Here is a 21,067-nt window from a genome sequence, read left to right on the forward strand (position 1 = left end):
CAGGGGGCATAATTTTAAGGTGATTGGAGGGATGTCAGAGGTAGGATTTTTACACTGAAAGTGGTGGTTGTGTGCCAGGGGCGTTGGTGAAGACAGTTACATTAGGGAGGTTTGAGCGACTCTTAGATAGGTACATGGATGAAAGAATAATGGAGGATTATGTGGGTGGGAAGGGCCAGATTGATCTTGGATTAGATTAAAAGGTCAGAACAATATTGTGGGCTGAAGGGCCTGTACTGTGCTCTAATGTTCGATGTTCATTGTAAAAGCAGGAAATGCAGACGATGTTGGTCAGCATCTGTGGAAGAAGAAACAGCTAGTGTTTCAGATAATTGATCTTTTCAACAGAAACTATATTTAATGCCACACGGTGGTAGAGGTCCAGGAATCCTTCCTCTGCTCCATCTCAAAGCAGTAAGTTGCTGGGTCACATGAGGTTACAAAGCTGGGAATCGGGGTACTGCTGAGCTGCTGAACGATTTCAAAGTTTAACGTACATTTACTTTCAACGTACGTTTACTGTATATTGCTGTGAGATTCATCTTCTTACAGGCAGAAACACAACAAAAGCCACTAGAAAAATCCCACACAACAAAGACCATCAAACACCCAATGTGCAAAAAAGAACAAATTGTGCAACCAGTAAGAGTAAACAAATAACACAGAGAATGTGAACCGGAAAATTTCCGAAAGTGAGTCCGCAGCCAGGGAGCCAGTTCCGAGCTGAGGCAAGTGAACCCGGTCCAGGAGCCTGATGGCTGCAGGCTGTAGTCACAGGGCCAGTTCAGTGCTGTGGTAACGCCGATGCTTGCAGACCACGGCTGCAGAGATTGGTACATCAGTACATCAAAAGGAGATTGGTAATAGGCCTTTACTGACAGAAAAGGTTCTGCTGGAGTCTCACTGAAGGATGATATAATGCAGCACAATAACCTAGCGGTTAGTGTAATGCTGTTACAGCACCAGCAACCCCAGGTTCAATTCCCAGTGCTGTCTGTAAGGTGTTTGTATGTTCTCCCTGTGACCATGTGGGTTTCCTCTGGGTGCTCCAGTTTCCTCCCACATAACAAAGACGTAGGGTTAGTAGGTTACTGGGTCACGTGGGTATAATTGACCAGTGCGGGCTCGTGGGGCCGGAAGGGCTTGTTACTGTGCTGTATCTCTAAATAAATATAAAACCGGGGGAGCTGCAGAATTGACGAAGAGTAGCTGTTTGGGTAAATCTCAGTGCTGATCAAAATCAAATCAAGTTTTAATTATCACTCAACCATACGTGAATAGAGTGGAACTAAACAGCGTTCCTCTGGGGCCAAGGTGCAAAACATACCCAGCACATTCAAAACAAGCAAACACGCTTTCTGCGTTATTAAAGGAAATAGAGACAGTTACTATGGCCACAATCTTCCAAATGTCTTAGATGCACTGATTGAAAATAAAAGGCACTACAGAAGCTGAAAATCTGAAGTAAGATTGACATTCTAGAAATACTCAGCAGATGAGACAACATCAGAGGAAAGGGGAACTGTAGAGTTATTGGTTTGTTATGTGTACCGGGATACAGTGAAAAGCTTTTGTTTTGCCTGTCATCCAGGCATCATTCCACGTGTGATTACATCAAGATAGTAAAAACAACGCAGAATATAGCTGTACTGAGAAAGTGAAGTGCAGGGGCTGCAACAAGGTAGACTGTGAGATCAGGGTTCATCTTTAACGTATGAGAGGTCTGGTCAAGTGTCGAGGGAGGAGAGGTTAGCTATGTCAGGGTTCCCAAACTGGGTTCCACAGAACCCTGGGTTAATGGTAATGGTCCATGGCATACACGCGATTGGGAACCCCTGGTTAATGTGGTGGACTGGGCTGCCTTCAGAATTCTCTGCAATTGGTTTTGTCTGTCTGATTCAGACTGGCCATTTTGGCTGTTTATATCATCTTGGTTTATCTCTCTTGTGCAATCTGACCTGGGGACTCCCAACCCGGCGGTCAGTTCTGCTGTTTATATTGTCTCGGTTTGTGTCTGTTGTACGATCTGACCTGAGGACGTCCCACACTGCCGGTCAGTTCTGCTGTTTAATCGTCTCAGTTTGTGTCTCTGTTGGGTCTGATTTAGGGACGTCCCACACTGCTGGTCAGTTCTGTTTATATTGTCTCGGTTTGTGTCTGTTGTGCGATCTGACCTGAGGACGTCCCACACCGCTGGTCAGTTCTGCTGTTTATATAGTCTCAGTTTGTGTCTCTGTTGGGTCTGACCTAGGGACGCCCCACACCGCTGGGCAGTTTTGCTGTTTATATAGTCTCAGTTTGTGACTCTGTTGGGTTTGACCTAGGGACGCCCCACACCGCTGGTCAGTTCTGTTTATATTGTCTCGGTTTGTGTCTATTGTACGATCTGACCTGAGGACGTCCCACACTGCTGGTCAGTTTTGCTGTTTATATAGTCTCGGTTTGTGTCTCTGTTGGGTCTGACTTAGGGACGTCCCACACCGCTGGTCAGTTTTGCTGTTTATATAGTCTCGGTTTGTGTCTCTGTTGGGTCTGACCTAGGGACGTCCCACACTGCTGCTCTTAGCAGCAATTAACAGATACTCAGTCATCTTCTAACTGCCCCTAGTAACACACTCACCTGGTCTTTTCATCTCCTCAATAACCCTGATGTTACCTGTTACCCTATCTCTCCTATTCACTTTGGCATATTCTTTCTTCACACCATGGTTCTCTACAGCATAGACTACTGTGGTTATCTGTCTTTTTGATCATGAAGGTTTAATTCTTTTTCTCTTTTCCACAGATGCTGTTTTTGACATTTTCTTTTTATCTTGAGAAGCCCTGACCATCAGGATAAGAATGAGTCTGTAACCCTAGAATCTATAAGCAATGTAGTTTAACCTTCATACAGGGGAGTTCCCCCCCCCCCTTTGGGATTGATAATCCGGGAGAAAGGTGGTGGGAGAGGCAGATACAATAAAGGGTGTTTGAGATGTTTAGATAGGCACCTGAATGTGCAGGAAATGGACATTGTGCACACAGAAAGCATTAGTTTAGTTGGCCATTTGATTATTAATTGAATTTATTTGGCATAGTATCAAGGGTCGAAGGGCCTGTTCCTGTGCTTTACTGTTCTATGTTTTGAAGATGCCCTCAAAGGTTGTGTCCATGAGTTAGCTCAGTTTACAACCCTCACAGCCTCCTTTGACCCTGCGCATTGGCATCTCCACACTAGACAGTGATGCAACCAATCAGAATACTCTGATTATTGAGGATCATTCAGAGAAATGTTGTAGAAGAGCTTGGTCTCCCTGATTCTTATTTTAACATGAATCCTCTTGCCATGCAGACATAATCAGCGATGAAACATGGCTCAGCCCGTGACTGCACGAGGATTAGCAGTATTTTCACTGTAAGCCAACCTGTAGTTTACTTTCAGGGAGCAGAGTAAAGAATCTCAGGGTTGTATGTGGTGACATGTATATACTCCAATAATAAATTTTACTTTGAACTTTGAGCTTGAAAGAGTTAAGAATTGGGTTGTTAAAATGTCACAGCCTTATTTGACCCTAGTATGTAGTGGGATCAAGTGGACCCTTTGGTTCGAGTACTGAAAACAGAAAATGCTGGAAACACTCATCAGGTCAGGCAGCATCTGTGGAGAGAGTTAATATTGGAATTGGTTTATTACTGTCACATGTACTGAGATACAGTGAAAAGTTTGTTTGTTCTTACAGATCAAATCATTCCAAAGTGGACTGAGGTAGAACAGGGTAAAATAATAGCAGAATGCAGAATAAAGTGTATTAGTTGCCAAGAAAGTGCAGTGCAAGGTCATAATGAGGTTAATTTTGAGCTCAAAAGTCCATCTTATCGTACTAGGGAGTTGTTCAATAGTCTGATAACAGCGGCGTAAAGGACGTCCTTGAGCCTGGTGGTTGGTGCTTTCAGGCTTTTGTATCTTCTGCACGAGGGGAGAAGGGAGAATGTCTGGGTGGGTGGGACCTTTGATCATACTGGCTGCTATACTGAAGCAGTGAGAATTTTAGACGAGTCTGTGGGGGAGAGGCTGGTTTCCATGACATCCTGAGCTGTGTCCACAACTGTGCAGAGTTTTTGCAGTCATGTGCAGAGCAGCTTGCGTACCGAGCTGTGATGCTAATGTTGCAGGTTGGTTATGCTTTATCAGAACATGAAGAGAGGGATTGTTTATTCCAGAGCATCAAAGGCTGGTGGGGGGGGGGAGGGGGTGTCCAGGTAAGTTTACAGAATTATGAAAGACCCAGATAGGGTAGATGGTCAAAGTCTTTTTTGCTGGGTTGAAATATTAAATGCTAGAGGGTTTAAGGTGTGAGGGGGAAAGTTTGAAGGAGGTTTGCCAGGTTTTGTGAAATTGTGGCGCAGTTCAGCAGCTTCAGTCGAATGGTGGACCAACTTCTATTGGGGAATGGCCTCCTGTTTCTCTCTCCTTTTACAGCCGTTTACTGCATCTCTTTGTGATTCTGTTTTCGAGTCTGCTCCCAGCACGTGCCACCAGTCAACAAATAGGTTTCAGCCTAAGAACGCAGTCTTCATTGGAAAATCCATTATCAGCTTGGGCGTGGCAATGGAGGTAGCAGATTCATATCATTATCAAGGCACAAGCGACCTCCCTTCAGTATGAGTGCACCCGTTTGCAGTTTCTAAAACTGGACCTTGACCTTTGGCTGTCAGCCCAAGGACCCATCCATCGATCATGGGTTTGATCTTCAGGCCTCAGGCTCCATCAAATTTCTGGTCAGCAGCTTCAGAGCATGTCAAATACCATCACCTCTGCACACTTGAAAGCAAATACAGATTTCGGGGTTCAAGATTGTTTAATGGTATTTCCAGTGCACAAGTGTAAAGGAGAACAGAGTTGTTGCTACTCTAGATCGACACAGTACAAAGATTAAGATAGCGTGGTTGGGGGTGTGGAGGGGTTGGTGGAGGTGTTGATCGGTCTCACTGCTTGGGGAAAGTAACTTTTTGAGTCTGGTGGTCCTGGCATGGATGCTACGTAGCCTTCTCCCTGATGGAAGAGGAACAACCAGTCCCTGAGATTATGATGCAGTCTCTTTATAATATCAGGCTTTTCCAAAGTGTATTTGCCGTTGGTGAGCTGCTTTTGAAGTCACTGGTGCAGCAGATACAAAATTTCATTGGAACATAGCAAACCTCAGAAGCAGCAATGGAATAAGAATGTGGTAACCATCTGAAAGCAGTGTTGATCCACTGATTTGCCCTGATTCAGGACATCAGGATAATTCCTCTTCAAAATAATGCCATGTTATCTTACTGTGGACATTATCTTAATGTGCACGCAGAGAGAGTAGAGCCCTTTCCCACCACTGCCTGTAAGAAGTTTGTAAGTTTTTGCCATGACCTCGTGGGCTTCCTCTGGGTGCTCCAGTTTCCTCCCACACTCCAGACACATACAGGTTAGGATCAATGAGTTGTGAACGTGCAGTGTTGGTGCCAGAAGCACATTTCAGTGTGTTTTCAAAGGAAGACAAGAAAGGCAGCATGATCATCAACCCCCCCATCCCCACAGAAAAAACAAACAGAAACAAAACAGGAACATGAACCCCCCACACAAAAACAGAATAGGCGCAACAACCAAATCCCTGCTCCAGCACAAAAAAAAGCAAACAAGACAGAACAGGCATATTGACATTCGATGTTCATGGGTCCAATATCCATTTAGGAATCGGATGGCAGAGGGGAAGAAGTTGTTCCTGCCTCACTGAATGTGGGCCTTCAGGCTTGTGAATCTCTTTCCTAATGGTAACAATGAGAAGAGAACATGTCCTGAGTGATGGGGTCCTTAATAATGGGCACTGCCTTTCTGAGGCACCACTCCTTGAATTGATGTACATGACAAATAAAGCAAATCTATTGATCTTTAATTTAATGTCTCGCTCCAGAGATGATGCTGATGACAGTACTGACTGAGTATGACTGAAGCATCACCTTGAATCTCAAAGCACTGATTGGAACTTTAACCTGATACCTGCAACCCACTAAGACTCAGACTGCAAGATTGGTTCAGTGAACAGTTGGCTTGGCTTGGTCACCTAACAAAAGGCAAAACAGTACAGAAGACAGAGTGACGCATTCACTCCATCTCTGATTTAGATGAAGATTAGCTTTATTTGCCACATGTGCATTGAAACAGTGAAAAGGGCCATTTGCACCATCAACCGACACAATCCAAGGAGGTGCTGGGGGCAGCCCGCGAGTGTCGCCATGCTTCTGGCGCCAACATGAATGCCCACAGCTGACTAACCCTAGCCCGTACTGCACGGAAATATGGGAGGAATCCAGAGCACCTGGAGGAAACCCACCTTGTCACGGGGAGAATGTATAAGCCCCTTGAAGTGGCAGCGGGAATGGAACCCCATCGTCATCACTGCCACTATAAAGCGTTATGCTAACCGCTACACTGAAAGGTGAATCACCATTTCACTGGAGGTCTGACTCCCAGACAAAGTTCCCCCTGACCAGATGAAAGTCATTGAGCTGCAGCTCCACTTCCTTAACATGGTTCCTAAGGGTACACAGTTGGTCTCTGAGAGTGTCTCGGTGTGCACAGTCGGTCCCAGACAGTGTCTCGGTGTGCACAGTTGGTCCCAGAGAGTATGTTGGTGTATACAATGGTCCCAGACAGCGTAACTCTGCACAACTCTCAGTGACTGAGGAAAGAGCTAGCTCTGTTTCCTACATTTCACCACTCTGGGCAGGACTTCATCTCTCAAGTTCATTGCAAGACCTATTTATGGCCAGAGTATATAACATTTACAGTGAAATAAACATTGTGCAAACCAGAGTTTCTTATGCCTGCCCAGAGTGAGGTCATCACTCACAAGGGATGCATAGTTACCCCCTTCACCATTAATTTAGCCCCATGCAACATGAGTTTTTAGTGATTCGAATCAGAATCAGGTTTAATATCACCGGAATATGTCGTGAATTTTGTTAACTTAGCGACAGTAATACGATGATAATATAGAGGGGAAAAAAGTAAATCAATTGCATTAGGTATTTATAGCAAGGGACGACTGCACAAGTGTTTGGATGTCAGTGAGTTAGACCGGCGCAAAGAGTTTAAAAGGAGACAGATTTTTCTTCAGTGGTTTGTCGAGGGACAACTGCACAAGTGTGTGGATGTCAGCGAGTTAGACCGGCACAAAGTTTAAAAGGGAACAGCTTTATAGAGCAGGCGACAGAGGGAGACAGAGTAGGAGGGCTTTGGTTCAATGGAGCTTCGGTGATAGCAGGCCAAGGCCAGGTAGGTTATCTTTGAAACAGGAAGCATGTCTGTGAGGCCAGTGTTCTGTACTGGGAAGTGTGGGAGACTCCCAGAAGGCCACATCTGTGTCAGGTACGTCAGTCAGTCACACTCTGAGTCCGATGCACACCGAGACACTGTCTGGGACTGACTGTGCACACCGAGACACTGTCTGGGACCATTGTACACACCGACGTACCCTCTGGGACCAACTGTGCACACCGAGACACTGTCTGGGACCATTGTACACACCGACGTACCCTCTGGGACCAACTGTGCACACCGAGACACTGTCTGGGACTGACTGTGCACACCGAGACACTGTCTGGGACCATTGTACACACCGACATACTCTCTGGGACCAACTGTGCACGCCGAGACACTGTCTGGGACCATTGTACACACCGACATACTCTCTGGGACCAACTGTGCACATGAAGATACTGTTTTGGACCGACTGTGCACACCGAGATGCTGTCTGGGACCATTGTATACACCGACATACTCTCTGGGACCAACTGTGCACACCGAGACACTCTCAGAGACCAACTGTGTACCCTTAGGAACCATGTTAAGGAAGTGGAGCTGCAGCTCAATGACTTTCATCTGGTCAGGGGGAGTGAGGAGGTAATAGGGAAGAGCTATAGGCAAGTAGTCACACTGAGGCCTCAAGAGACAGATAAGTGGGTAACAGTCAAGAGAGAAGGGCAAGAGGCAGATACTACAGAGTATCTTTGTGGCTGTCCCTCTTAACAATAAGTACTCCTATTTGAGCACTGTTGGGGGGCGGGGGTGTGAATCGGCCTACCTGGGGGAAGCAAAGGTGGCTGTGCCTCTGGCACAGAGTCTGGCCCTGTGGCTCAGAAGGGTAGGGAAAGGAAGAAGGTAGCAGTAATAGGGGACTTTATAGTTAGGGGGTCAGACAGGCGATTCTGTGGATGCAGGAAAGAAACACGGATGGTAGTTTGCCTCCCAGGTGCCAGGGTCCAGGATGTTTCTGATCATGTCCACAATATCCTGAAGTGGGAAGGAGAACAGCCAGAGGTTGTGGTACGTATTGGTACCAGTGACATAGGTAGGAAAAGGAAGGAGGTCTTGAAAACAGACTACAGAGAGATAGGAAGGAAGTTGAGAAGCAGGACCTCAAAGGTAGTAGTCTGGGGATTATTGTCTGTGGCACGTGACAGTGAGTATAGGAATAGAGTGAGGTGGAGGATAAATGTGTGGCTGAAGGATTGGAGCAGGGGGCAGGGATTCAAATTCCTGGATCATTGGGACCTCGCTTGAGGCAGGCATGACATGTAGAAAAAGGTCGGGTTGCACTTGAATCTGAGGGGGGACCAATATCCTGGCAGGGAGGTAACAGGGAGGCTGTTAAGGAGAGTTTAAACTAGAATTGCTGGGGGGAGGGAACTGAATTTAAGAGACGTAGGAAGGGGCTGTGGGCTCACAAATAGAGAAAGCTTGGAGACAGTGCGAGAGGGAGGATAGGCAGTTGATAGAGAAGGGATGCGCTTAGACCAATGGTTTGAAATGTGTCCATTTTATTGTAAGAAGCATCATGAACAAAGCGGATGAGTTTAGAACATGGATCAGTACTTGGAGCTATGATGTTGTGGCTGTTACAGAGACTTGGATGGTACAGGGGCAGGAATGGTTACTTAGAGTGCCAGGCTTTAGATGTTTCAGAAAGGACAGGGAGGGAGACAAAAGAGGGGTTGCGTGGCACTGCTGATCAGAGATAGTGTCACAGCTGCAGAAAAGGAGGAAGTCATGGAGCGATTGTCTGCAGAGTCTCTGTGGGTGGAAGTTAGGAACAGGAAGGCAGTCAATAAATCTAGGTAATGTTTTTAGAGACCATCCAATAGTAATAGGGACATCGAGGAGCAGATAGGGAGACAGATTCTGGAAAGGTAATAATAACAGGGTTGTTGTGGTGGGAGATTTTAATATTGATTGGCATCTCCCTAGAGCAAGGGGTTTAGATGGGGTGGAATTTGTTAGGAGTGTTCAGGAAGGTTTCTTGACACAATATATGGATAAGCCTAAAAGAAGATGATCTGGTATTAGGAAATGAACCTGGTCAGCTGTCAGGTCTCTCAGTATGAGGGCATTTTGAAGATAGTGATCATAATTCTATCTCCTTTACCATAGCATTGGAGAGGGATAGGAACAGACAAGTTAGGAAAGTGCTTAATTGGCCTCTATGTGTATATATATATATATATACATATACACACACAAACCCCATTTCCAGAAAAGTTAGGATATTTTCCAAAATGCAATAAAAACAAAAATCTGTGATATGTTAATTCACGTAAACCTTTATTTAACTGACAAAAAGTAACACTCTTTAATCGTTTTGGAACTGAGGATACTAATTGTAGTAGATTTGCAATTGGAAATTTTGTCCATTCTTGCTTGATATAAGACTTCAGCTGCTCAACAGTCCGTGGTCTCCGTTGTCTGATTCTCCTCTTCATGATGCGCCATAAATTTTCAATAGGAGATAGATCTGGACTGGCAGCAGGCCAGTCAAGCACACACACTCTGTGTCTACAAAGCCACGCTGTTGTAGCCCGTGCAGAATGTGGTGTGGCATTGTCCTGCTGAAATAAGCATGGACGTCCCAGGAAGAGACGTCACCTTGATGGTAACATATGTCTCTCTAAAATCCTAATATACGTCTCAGAGTCAATGGTACCTTCACATACATGCAACTCACTCATGCCATGGGCACTGATGCACCCCCATACTATCACAGATGCTGGCTTTTGCACCTTTCGTTGATAACAATCAGGATGATCGTTTTCATCTTTGGCATGGAGAACTCGATGCCCATTTTTTCTGAAAACTGGCTGAAATGTGGACTCATCTGACCACAGCACACGGTTCCACAGTCTTTCGGTCCATCTGAGATGAGCTCGGGCCCAGAGAACTCGCCGGCGTTTCTGCATAGAGTTGATGTATGGCTTCCTCCTTGCGTAATACAGTTTCAAGTTGCATTTCTGGATGCAGCGACGGACTGCGTTAAGTGACAATGGTTTTCTGAAGTACTCCTGAGCCCAGATGGCTATAATTGTCACAGTAGCATGACAATTTCTTAGGCAGTGCTGCCTGAGGGCTCGAAGATCACGTGCATTCAACAGTGGTTTCCGACCTTGCCCTTTACGCACTGAGATGTCTCTGAATCTTTTCACAATATTATGTACTGTAGATGTTGAAAGACCTAAATTCTCTGCAATCTTGCATTGGGAAATGTTCCTTTTGAACTGACTAATGATTCTCTCACAAATTTTGGCACAAAAGGGTGAGCCACGACCCATCCTTGCTTGCAAAGACTGAGCCTTTGATGGACGCTACTTTTAAACCCAGTCATGATACCTCACCTGCTACCAATTAGCCTACTTAATGTGGAGTATTCTAAACCGGTGTTAAATATTCTGTGCACTTTTCAATCTTATTTTAACTCTGTCCCAACTTCTGTTGAGTGTGTTGCAGCCATCAAATTCTAAATTTGTGTATATTTACAAAATACAATTAAGTTGGTCAGTAAAACTATTGAAGATCTTTTCTTTGTACTTTTATCAGTTAAATAAAGGTTCACGTGAATTAACATATCACAGATTTTTGTTTTTACTGCATTTTGGAAAATATCCCAACTCTTCTGGAAATGGGGTTTGTATATAAAATAGATTAAAAATAGTGCAAAAGCAGAGAAAATATTTTTTTAATAAGTGATGTAGTGTTCATGAGTTCAATGTCCATTTAGGAATCGGATGACAGGGGAAGAAGGTGTTCCTGAATCACTGAGTCTGTGCCTTTAGGCTTCTGTATCTCCTTCCTGATGGTAACAAAGAGAAGAGGGCATGTCCTGGGTGAAGGGGGTGTTTAATAATAGACGCTGCCTTCTGTGGCACCACTCCTTGAAGATGCCTTGAATACTATGGAGCCTAGTACCCAAGATGGAGCTGACGTTTTGTAGCTTTTTTTGATCCTGTGGAGTACTCCCCACCCTCATACGGTGATGCAGCCTGTCAGAGTGTCCTCCTCGGTACCTCTGAAAGTTTTTGACTATTTTAAGTGACAAACCAAATCTCCAAGCTTCTAATGAAGTTTAGCCACTGTCTTGCTTTCTTTATAGCCGCATTGATATGTTGGGTCCAGGTTAGATCCTCAGACATCTTGACAGCTTGGAACTTGAAATTGCTCCTTCTCCAGTTTTGATCCCTCGATGAGGACTCTCGCGTGTTCCCTTGTCTTACCCTTCTTGAAGTCCATTATCAGCTCTTTGGTCATACTGACATTGATTGCAAGGTTGGTGCTGTGACACCACTCAAATAGCTGGTATATCTTGCTCCTGTATGTGCCTTTGTCTCCATCCGAGATTCTACCAACAATAGTTGTATGATCAGCAAATTTAGATGGTATTTGAGCTATACCTAGTCATGGGTATAGAGAAAGAAAAACTGTGGGCTAAGCGCACACCCCTGAGGTGCACCAGAATTGATAATCAGCGAGGAGAAGATACTATTACTAATCAGCACAGATTGGGGTCTTCCAGTTAGGCAATTGAGGATCAAATTGCAGAGGGAGGTACAGAGATCCAGGTCCTATAGCTTATTGATCAGAATGGTGGGAATGATGGTATTAAAAGCTGAACTATAGTCAATAAACAGCATCCAGATACAGGTGTTTGTGTTGTCCAGGTGATCTAGGGCCATTGAGATTGCATCTGCTGTAGACCTGTTGTGGTGATAAGCAAATTGCAGTGGGTCCAGGTCCTTGCTGATGAAGCAGGAGTTGATTTTAGCCATGACTAACCTCTCAAAGCATTTTGTCACTGTAGATATAAGAGCTACTGGATGATAGCCATTAAGACAGCCCACACTACTCTTCTTGGACACTGATATAATTGTCGCCGTTTTGCCGCAGGTGGGAACTTCCAAGCGTAGCAGTGAGAGGTTGAAAATTTGCAGGCTGTTATTGGAGATGGAACCAACATTTATGTCCATCCTTAAACTGAAATGCCTTTGAGTTGGAGTCACCGTAATACAGCATTGAATGCAGACCTTTGGCCCAGTAACTCAGTTGCACACGATGTTGGTGAGGCCGAATTTGCAGTGTCGTGTCCCGTTCTGGTCATCTAGCTTACAGGGAAAATATCAATAAAATTGGATGAGTTGTGAGAAAATTTACAAGTTAGAGGAAAGGGTTAAATAGGTTAGGACTTTATTCCCTAGAGTGTAGGAGAATGAGGAGGAGATTTCATAGAGGTCTACAAGATTATGAGGGGTATAGATAAAGTGAAGGCTCTTTACCCTGAGGTTGGATAAGAATAGAACTGGAGGACATGGGTTAAGGATGAAAGATGAAAGGAGAACAAGATGAAAGGAATCTTGTCACCTAGTTGTGAGTGAAGTTCAATTTCAACACCTAAGAGAAATTTGGATAAGTACATGGATAGGAGGGGTGTAAGTCAATGGGACTAGGTAGAATAATGGCATGAATGAGATGGGGCGAAGGGTGTGCTTCGGTGCTGTAGTGTTCTATGATTATAACTGCATGCTAAAGAAGATGACCACCAAACCAGACTCATTTGGCCCATATCCCTTTAAACAATCCTACCCATGCACTTAATGTCATTTTTAAAAATGTCTATTGTCTTACATATTGTTATTAATTGATGATGTAGTAACCTACTGCAGTTCATGTTGTCAAGGTTATTACATCATCAATGCTGTATTGTGTTGATGACTTTAGCCTTGTGATGGTGAAAGAACAACTTTGTATTTACACACCAGAGTGGTGAGTTTTGTGGGAGGGTGGGAATCTGTAGTTATTCTATCACAATAAGTCATTGTTGAGTCCACCAGACTCAAAAACAGTTCCTTTCCCCAAGCAGTAAGGCTGATCTCCACCCACTAACCCACCACACCACATCTGCAACCACCACTACTTTAACGTTTCCTATCAGTCCCCTTATGCTGGAGAGGTAGTAATGGAGGGGACAAGGATATGGCAAATGAACTGAATATTTTGCATCAGTCATCACTGTGGAAGACACTGGCAGTATGCCGAAAGTTCAAGAGTGTCGGTGTGTGAAGTTGCTATTAATAGAGAGAAGTTTTTTGGGAAACAAAGGTCTGAAGGTAGGTAAATCACTTGGACCTGTTAAACTATAACACCAAGGTAGCTGAAGAGATTGTGGAGGTATAAGTAATGATCTTTCAAGAATCAATAGATTCTGGCATGGTTCTGGAGGACTGGAAAATTGCAAATGTCATTCCACTCTTCAAGAAGGGAGAGAAGCAAGAAAGGAAATGATAGGCCAGTTAGTCTGACCTCAGTGGTTGGAAAGTTGTTAGAATCGATTGTTAAGGATGTGGTTTGGGGGTATTTGGAGGCACAAGATTAAATAGGCCAAAGTCGGCAAGGTTTTCTTAAGGGGAAACTCCTGCCTGACAAAGCTGTTGGAATTATTTGAAGAAATAACAAGCAGGATAGACAAAAGAGAAATGATTGATGTTGTGTATTTGGATTTTTAGAAGACCTTTGACAAGGTGCTTAACAAATTAAGAGCCCATGATATTACAGGAAAGATACTAGCATGAATAGAGCATTGGCAGGAGGCAAAGAGCGGGAATAGGAGCCTTTCCTGGCTGGCTGCCAGTGACTAGTGGCTTTCCAGAGGGTTCAGACTGCTTTTCACATTTATATGTCAATGACTTGGATGATGGAATTGATGGCTTTGTGGTCAAGTTTGTGGACAATACGAAGATGGGGGGGACAGGAAGTGTTAAGGGTGCAAAAGGACTTAGATTAGGGGAATGGGCAAAGAAGTGGCAGGTGGAATACAGTACTGGGAATTGTATGGTCATGCACTTTGGTAGAAGAAATAAATGCATAGACTATTTTCTAAAAGGAGAAAGCATTCAAAAATCTGAGGTCCAAAGGAACTTGGGAGTTCTTGTGCAGGATTCCCTGAAGGTTAATTTGCAGGTTGAGTCTGTGGTGAGGAAGGGAAATGCCATGTAAAGGAAGAATGTAATGGTGAGGCTTCATAAAGTTCTAGAGGCCTCACTTGGAGTATTGTGAGCAATTTTGGGCTTCTTATCTAAGATAGGATATGTTGACATTGGAGAGGGTTCAAAGGAGGTTCACAAAAATTATTCCAGGATTGAAAGGCTTATCAGATGAGAAGCATTTGTTGGCTCTGGGCCTGTAGTCACTGAAATTCAGAAGAGTGAGTGGGGGATCGTATTGGAACCTATTGAATGTTGAAAGGCCTCGAAAGAGTGGTTGTGAAGACGATGTTTTGTATGGTGGGTGGGGGGGGGGGAGCAGTCTAAAACCAGAGGACACAACCTCGGAAGTAGAGGGATGCCCTCTTAGAACAGGGGTGAGGAGGATTTTCTTTTAGCCAGAGAGTGGTGAATCTGTAGAATTTGTTGCCACAGGTGGCTGTCAAGGCCAAGCCATTGGGTATATTTAAGGAAGCAGTTGATGGATTCTTGATTAGTCAGGATATGAAGGGATACAGGGAGAAAGCAGGAGATTGGGGCTAAGAGGGAAATGACAGAGCAAACGTGATGGGTCAAATGGCCTAATTCTGTTCCTTATTTCTTGGCTGTGATCTCAATGTGGTTGGAGGAGGATGGACTATTGGTGTGTTCACACTTAGGGACTTGAAATTCTCAACCTCAACACCGTTGATGTAAACAGAAGCATGTGCAGGTCCTGAAGTCAATGGCCTGCTCTTTTGTTGACATTCAGGGAAAGGTTTTGTCATGACACATGTCACCAAGCTCTCTATCTCCTTCCTGTGCTCCAACTCATAATTATTTGAGGTATGACCCACTTCGGTGGTATGATCTACAAACTTGTTGATGGTGTTAGAGCTGATTCTGGCTACACAGTTGTGAATTTTCAGGTAGTAAAGAATGGTGCAAGTTTCTGTAGTGTGTTGTATTTATCCAGCGGAGAGTATTTCATCCTATTCCCAATTTTTATAAAGGGGAAAGGATTGAAGTGTTTGGAAGTAAGCCTCAGGCTACGGGGCCTGCAGATTCAGCTGTCCTTGTTTCATTTTGTTAATCCGGTTAGATTACTGATCAGTGGTATCACCAGGATGTTAATGGTACTCATTGAATATCAACGTGGCCCTACTGTTCTTGCAGAGAAGGATGTTGCTTAGCATTCGATAAGTGTTAATGTGACCTGTCACTTCTCAGCTTTATCTTGGTCTTGCAACATGGACCGCTCGGTTATCTGAGGGATTGCAAATGAAATGGATCATTGTTATCATCAGCAGGCGTTCCCTTCCTAACCACGTTGTGGAGGGAAGCATCTGTAGATCAGTACCCCATAGTGCAGGCCCTTCAGTCCATGGTTAGGCCTAGCACGCAGTCTTGAGGAGCTCTTGGTGCTGAGGAGATTTAGTACTGCTGCGAACGCCCATGGTACTTTGATCTATTATTGTCACATGTACTGAGGTACAGTGAAAAGACTCCATTTTGCCCACCGTCCATGCAGATCATTTCTTCGCAACAGTGCATGAAGTTACAAAGGAAAACAACAAAAGAATGCAGAATAAAATGTTATAGTTAGAGGAAGTGCAGTGCAGGCAGACAGTAAAATACAAGAGTTAATGAGGTGGACTGAGGCCAAGAGTTTATAGGGACCCATTCAATAGTCTTATTACCATTTACAAATAAAATAGCCATCATCAAATGGCAGAACAGAAATGATGGGCTGAATGGCCCAATTCTGATCCTATGTTTTATGGTCCAATTACAGAGAGAGTGCATTGCAGGCAGACAATAAAGCACTAGATCATAACGAGGTAGATTGTGAGGCCAGGAGTCCATCTTATTGTACAAGGGAACCTTTCAGTATTTTTATAATAGTGGGGTAGAAGCTGTCTCCGAGCCTGGTGGGACGTGCTTTCAGGCTTTTGTATCATCTGCCCAATGGGAGAGGGGAGAAGAGAGAATGTCCATGATGGCTGGGGTTTCATGATGTTGGCTGCTTAACTAAGGCAGTGAGATGTGTAGACAGAGTCCACGGAGGGATGTATCCTCTCACAGGTGCTCAGTGGCATTAAATCAAGGCCTTTCTCAAATAAAAAAGAGAAATTTGTCCTGAATCCCAGCTACTGTTTATTGTGGTAGTAGCAGTGGCATAGAGTTCTGTAGTACAGAAGCAAGCCATTCAGCCCAACTTGCCGAAGCTGGCCAAGTTATTTTCTTGAACTAGAGCCATTTCTCTTAGGTTAGCTTGTATAAATCGTTTCTCTCCATGTACCTAAATGCCTTTCAAATTTAATTGAACCTACCAATTAAGAAAATCACATTCAGTGCATACTTTGATAATAAATTTACTTTGAACAGCAAAGTAAATTTAAACCATTATCACTTCCTCTGGCATCCATGCAGCTACTGTTCTCTGTATCAGTTGAATTTCCCAAGAAAAGCCTCTTACATGGTCAGTGCTTAATCAGGCCAACAATTTTCTTTAGCTGCCAGTGTTTACTTATTCTCTTATTAAAATCTTGTATTATTTGCAATCTTATAAATACATGTTATTTCTGTTCATTTCAGATTGAGTATGAACACAATTGAAGGTGAATCTAACACAGTTACCTTGGAAACTATCAGCTCAGTAACTCTAGCCCAGGACACCGAAGGCAATCTGATTCTACATTGTCCTCAGAACGGTACAGATAACCTGGATCATTCTTTAATTTTCTCAGTATTGTTGTTCAAAGAATATTCAATTACCCAATGTGTGTGTCGCTGGCAAAGTGATGGGAACAGTATATAATTTAATATTTTTTCTGAATTTCCTGCCTGTTTCTTAACCCTTTTATCCATCTGCCTCTTACCTTTCCTGTGTCAATGACCAGGATTCAAAGCTGATGTCAAGTTTATCGTCATACACAGAAGTCCACATGTGCACAGGTGCAATGAAAAACTTACTTGCAGCAGTATCACAGGCATCATCCGATAAGCAGCATTCACAACAAAAGCATTATTTGAACATAAATGTTTACAAAAGAGAATACAGAACAAACAAAGTGATCAAAGTGGTCCTAGTATTGCTAAACAGTAGTGATTAGGGATGTGCCACTTGGTTCAAGAACTGAATGGTTGAAAGGAATTAGCTGTTCTTGAACCTGGTGGTGCAGGTCTTCATGCTTCTGTACCTTGTCTTCTTGAAGCAATGCCTATTATAAGTACTGTCGATGGTGGGGATGAATGTGCATATGATGTATTGGGCCGAGTCCACTACTCTCTGCAGTTTCTTATGTTCCTGTGCATTCAAATTGCCATACCAGACTGTAATGAAACCCATCAGGATACATACATCTATAGAAGTTTGCATCAACAGAGACTGAAAATAACAATTTTTTCTATAGAGCACTTTTCATACAGGTGATGTAGTTCAAAGTTTTTTACAATGGGGATAAAAGTATATCTGTGAAAATAAAATAAAAATAAACATGAAAATAAGAGACAAAAATGTTAGTTAAAAGCAAGGTTTATTAAATGAGTTTTGAGCTGGCATTTAAAAGTGTCACTGAGTCTGCGTCCTTTATCGTTTTAGGTATTGAATTCCACAGTTTACAGACTGACAGACATACTTTATTGATCCCGAGGGAAATTGGGTTTCGTTACAGCCGCACCAACCAAGAATAGTGTAGAAATATAGCAATATAAACCATAAATAATTAAGTAATAATAAGTTAATCATGCCAAGTGGAAATAAGTCCAGGACCAGCCTATTGGCTCAGAGTGTCTGACATTCTGAGGGAGGAGTTGTAAAGTTTGATGGCCACAGGCAGGAATGACTTCCTATGACTCTCAGTGTTGCATCTCGGTGGAATGAGTCTCTGGCTGAATGTACTCCTGTGCGTAACCAGTACATTATGGAGTGGATGGGAGTCATTGTTCAAAATGGCATGCAACTTGGACAGCATCCTCTTTTCAGACACCACCGTCAGAGAGTCCAGTTCCACCGCCCACAACATCACTGGCCTTACGAATGAGTTTGTTGATTCTGTTGGTGTCTGCTACCCTCAGCCTGCTGCCCCAGCACACAACAGCAAACATGATACCACTGGCCACCACAGCCTCATAGAACATCCTCAACATCGTCCGGCAGATGTTAAAGGACCTCAGTCTCCTCAGGAAATAGAGACAGCTCTGACCCTTCTTGTAGACAGCCTCAGTGTTCTTTGACCAGTCCAGTTTATTGTCAATTCGTATCCCCAGGTATTTGTAATCCTCCACCATGTCCACACTGACCCCTTGGATGGAAACAGGGGTGACCGGTGCCTTAGCCCTCCTCAGGTCCACCACCAGCTCCTTAGTCTTTTCCACATTAAGCTGCAGATGATTCTGCTCGCACCATGTGACAAAGTTTCCCACTGTAGCCCTGTACTCAGCCTCATCTCCCTTGCTGATGCATCCAACTATGGCAGAGTCATCAGAAAACTCAGGAGCATAGTTCAAAAAAGCTGGCTTGCCAGTTACTTTTTGGGAGAGATTGTTTAACCTTAAGAGATCGGCAAAAGAAGATCTGGGAGTTCGAGCAGGGTTGCAAAGTGAAAGCAATTCTGTGATGTATTCAGATCCCAGACCATTAAGAACTTTAAAAACCAGTAAGAGAACTTTAAAATCAATTGTAAAAGATACAGAAGGCCAATGCAGAGTAGCTAACATATGAGTGATATATTCCAACATCCAAGTTTTCATTAAAAGTCTAGCACCAGCGTTCTGAATTAGTTGAAGTTTGTCAATATTTTGCTTGTGAAGGCCAGTAAAAAGTGCATTGTAGTAATCTGGTCGATTCAATATAAAGACATGAGTTAGTTTTTCAGCATTATTATGGGACAGAAACAAACGTACCTTTGCAATATTTCTTAGAAATGGTGCTCTGGTCTCTTTCTTCATGTAGGATTTAAGATTTAAATCTGAATCAAGGAGAAGACCCAGGCTTGTTACTTCTGATAGCAAAGATCTACAAGGTGTCATAGACTCTGTGCCAAATGGGCTTCTTCCATGCCATAAGTAATTAGTTATTATTGATGTTACACATCATCTAAATCATCAGAATAGAGAGAGACTGCAAATGAGTGAAGTTCAGAGGATCTCAGTGTTCTAGTGTATGAATCACTAATAGGTGGCTATTGTATATACCATGATATTATGATAACTTTTTCATTTTTCAATCTTTTTTATTGATTTCCAAATAAAGAATATACAAATCAGAAGAGAAGATTAACAAGTAGATAATATAAAAGATATGAACATCAACAGTAAAAACAGAAAGTATATAATATCAAAATCAAATAAGTAAAATATTATGCTGTTATATATACAATGGTCAAAAAAAACTACAACTCCTCATAACAATCATTAAAAAAAAAGACTGGAAATTTTATTGATAAGGAAAAAAAAACAAACTAAACTGAAACAAAAAACAAAAAAAGAAAGAGAAAAAAGGAAAGGAAAAGAAAAAGAAAGATTGGGCAGTCCAATTGAGGATAAAATTAGAAAAAAAGAGAGAGAAAAAAATCATCTATCTGCACACGCTATATCTTAATTCCGTTTAAGATAGTACATAGGGCCCATATGTCCAAAGATAAATTGGCGCATATTTTTCCGAATATATGCCCTATTTGTGACAGATGTAACGCAGAAATGGCTACTCTAACTCATATGTTTTGGTCATGTGTAAGTTTAAATAATTTTTGGAGGGATGTGTTTGGAATATTATCTAAAGTTATAGATATGGATGTTCAACCTAATCCACTTACAGCAATTTTTGGGATTATTTCAGAGGAAGCAAGCAAAGTGTCTGCTTCCGCCCAACATGTAATAGCTTTTTCAACTTTACTGGCTAGGAGAGCTATTTTGCTACATTGGAAAGAATCTAACCAACCTACTGTTTTCTATTGGCTGTCCTCCATTATGTCATGTCTAAGCTTGGAGAAAATTAGAAGCCGGACATTTGATACATCCTTTAATTTTGAACAAGTCTGGCGACCTTTTATTCAATATTTTCACATGATTTCATTTATTTTTATTTATTTATTTTTCTTTATTCTCTTTGAGGAAAATCCTTATCCATGAAGGTTCGGAGATGACTGGAAGGATGTGTGTGTTTTTTTTTTAATGATAACTTTTTAACCTACTCCAAGATCAATCTAAACCCTTCCCTCCCACGTAGCCCTCTATTTTAATTTATCTATGTTCCTACCTAAGAGTTTCTTAATGTCCTTAATGCATCTGCCTCTTGCACCATGCCTGGCTGATAGGTTAATTGGTCATTGTCTTTTGTCCCGTGATTAGACTAGGATTAAATTGGGGGATTGCTTGGCAGCACGGCTGAAAGTGCCGGAAGGGCCTTTCAGTGCTGTATTGAAATAAAAAAATAATCCAGGCAGCTTCCTGGTAAATCTCCTCTGCACTCTCTAAAACTTCCACAGATCTCTAAAGTAGGCCATCCGAACTGAGCACAATGCTACAAATGTGGTCTAACCAGAGATGGACCAGAGACCAACAAACAGTTAAAAAGACAAGGTACATCTACAATGACTGATTCCTCAGTTTAATTTGACATTTCACTTCAGCTCCCTCCTATTTTGTGTTCTTGCAGTTGCCCTTATTTAGAATGCTAATCTCAGACTTGTTCTTGTTTTGTCCGGAGTGTGATCTTCACTGGGAGATCCTGAATTAATTCTATTGTCCTGGATAGCCTGTTTTCTGA

General features: G+C 42.9%; 1 protein-coding gene across 2 annotated transcripts in view; it reads left to right on the plus strand.

Annotated features, from left to right (window-relative positions):
- The window catches only part of dmtf1 (cyclin D binding myb-like transcription factor 1), a 100,316-nt gene that overhangs the window by 13,736 nt on the left and 65,513 nt on the right, over positions 1-21,067 (plus strand). For both annotated transcript variants that reach the window (XM_059987396.1, XM_059987397.1), the window contains exon 2: positions 16,894-17,009. In XM_059987396.1, the coding sequence (XP_059843379.1) occupies positions 16,901-17,009 (109 nt within the window). In that variant the 5' untranslated portion in view covers positions 16,894-16,900. The remainder of the gene's footprint in view (positions 1-16,893; positions 17,010-21,067) is intronic.

This window comes from Hypanus sabinus, chromosome 13 (genome assembly GCF_030144855.1).
Source record: "Hypanus sabinus isolate sHypSab1 chromosome 13, sHypSab1.hap1, whole genome shotgun sequence".
Lineage (NCBI taxonomy): Eukaryota > Metazoa > Chordata > Chondrichthyes > Myliobatiformes > Dasyatidae > Hypanus > Hypanus sabinus.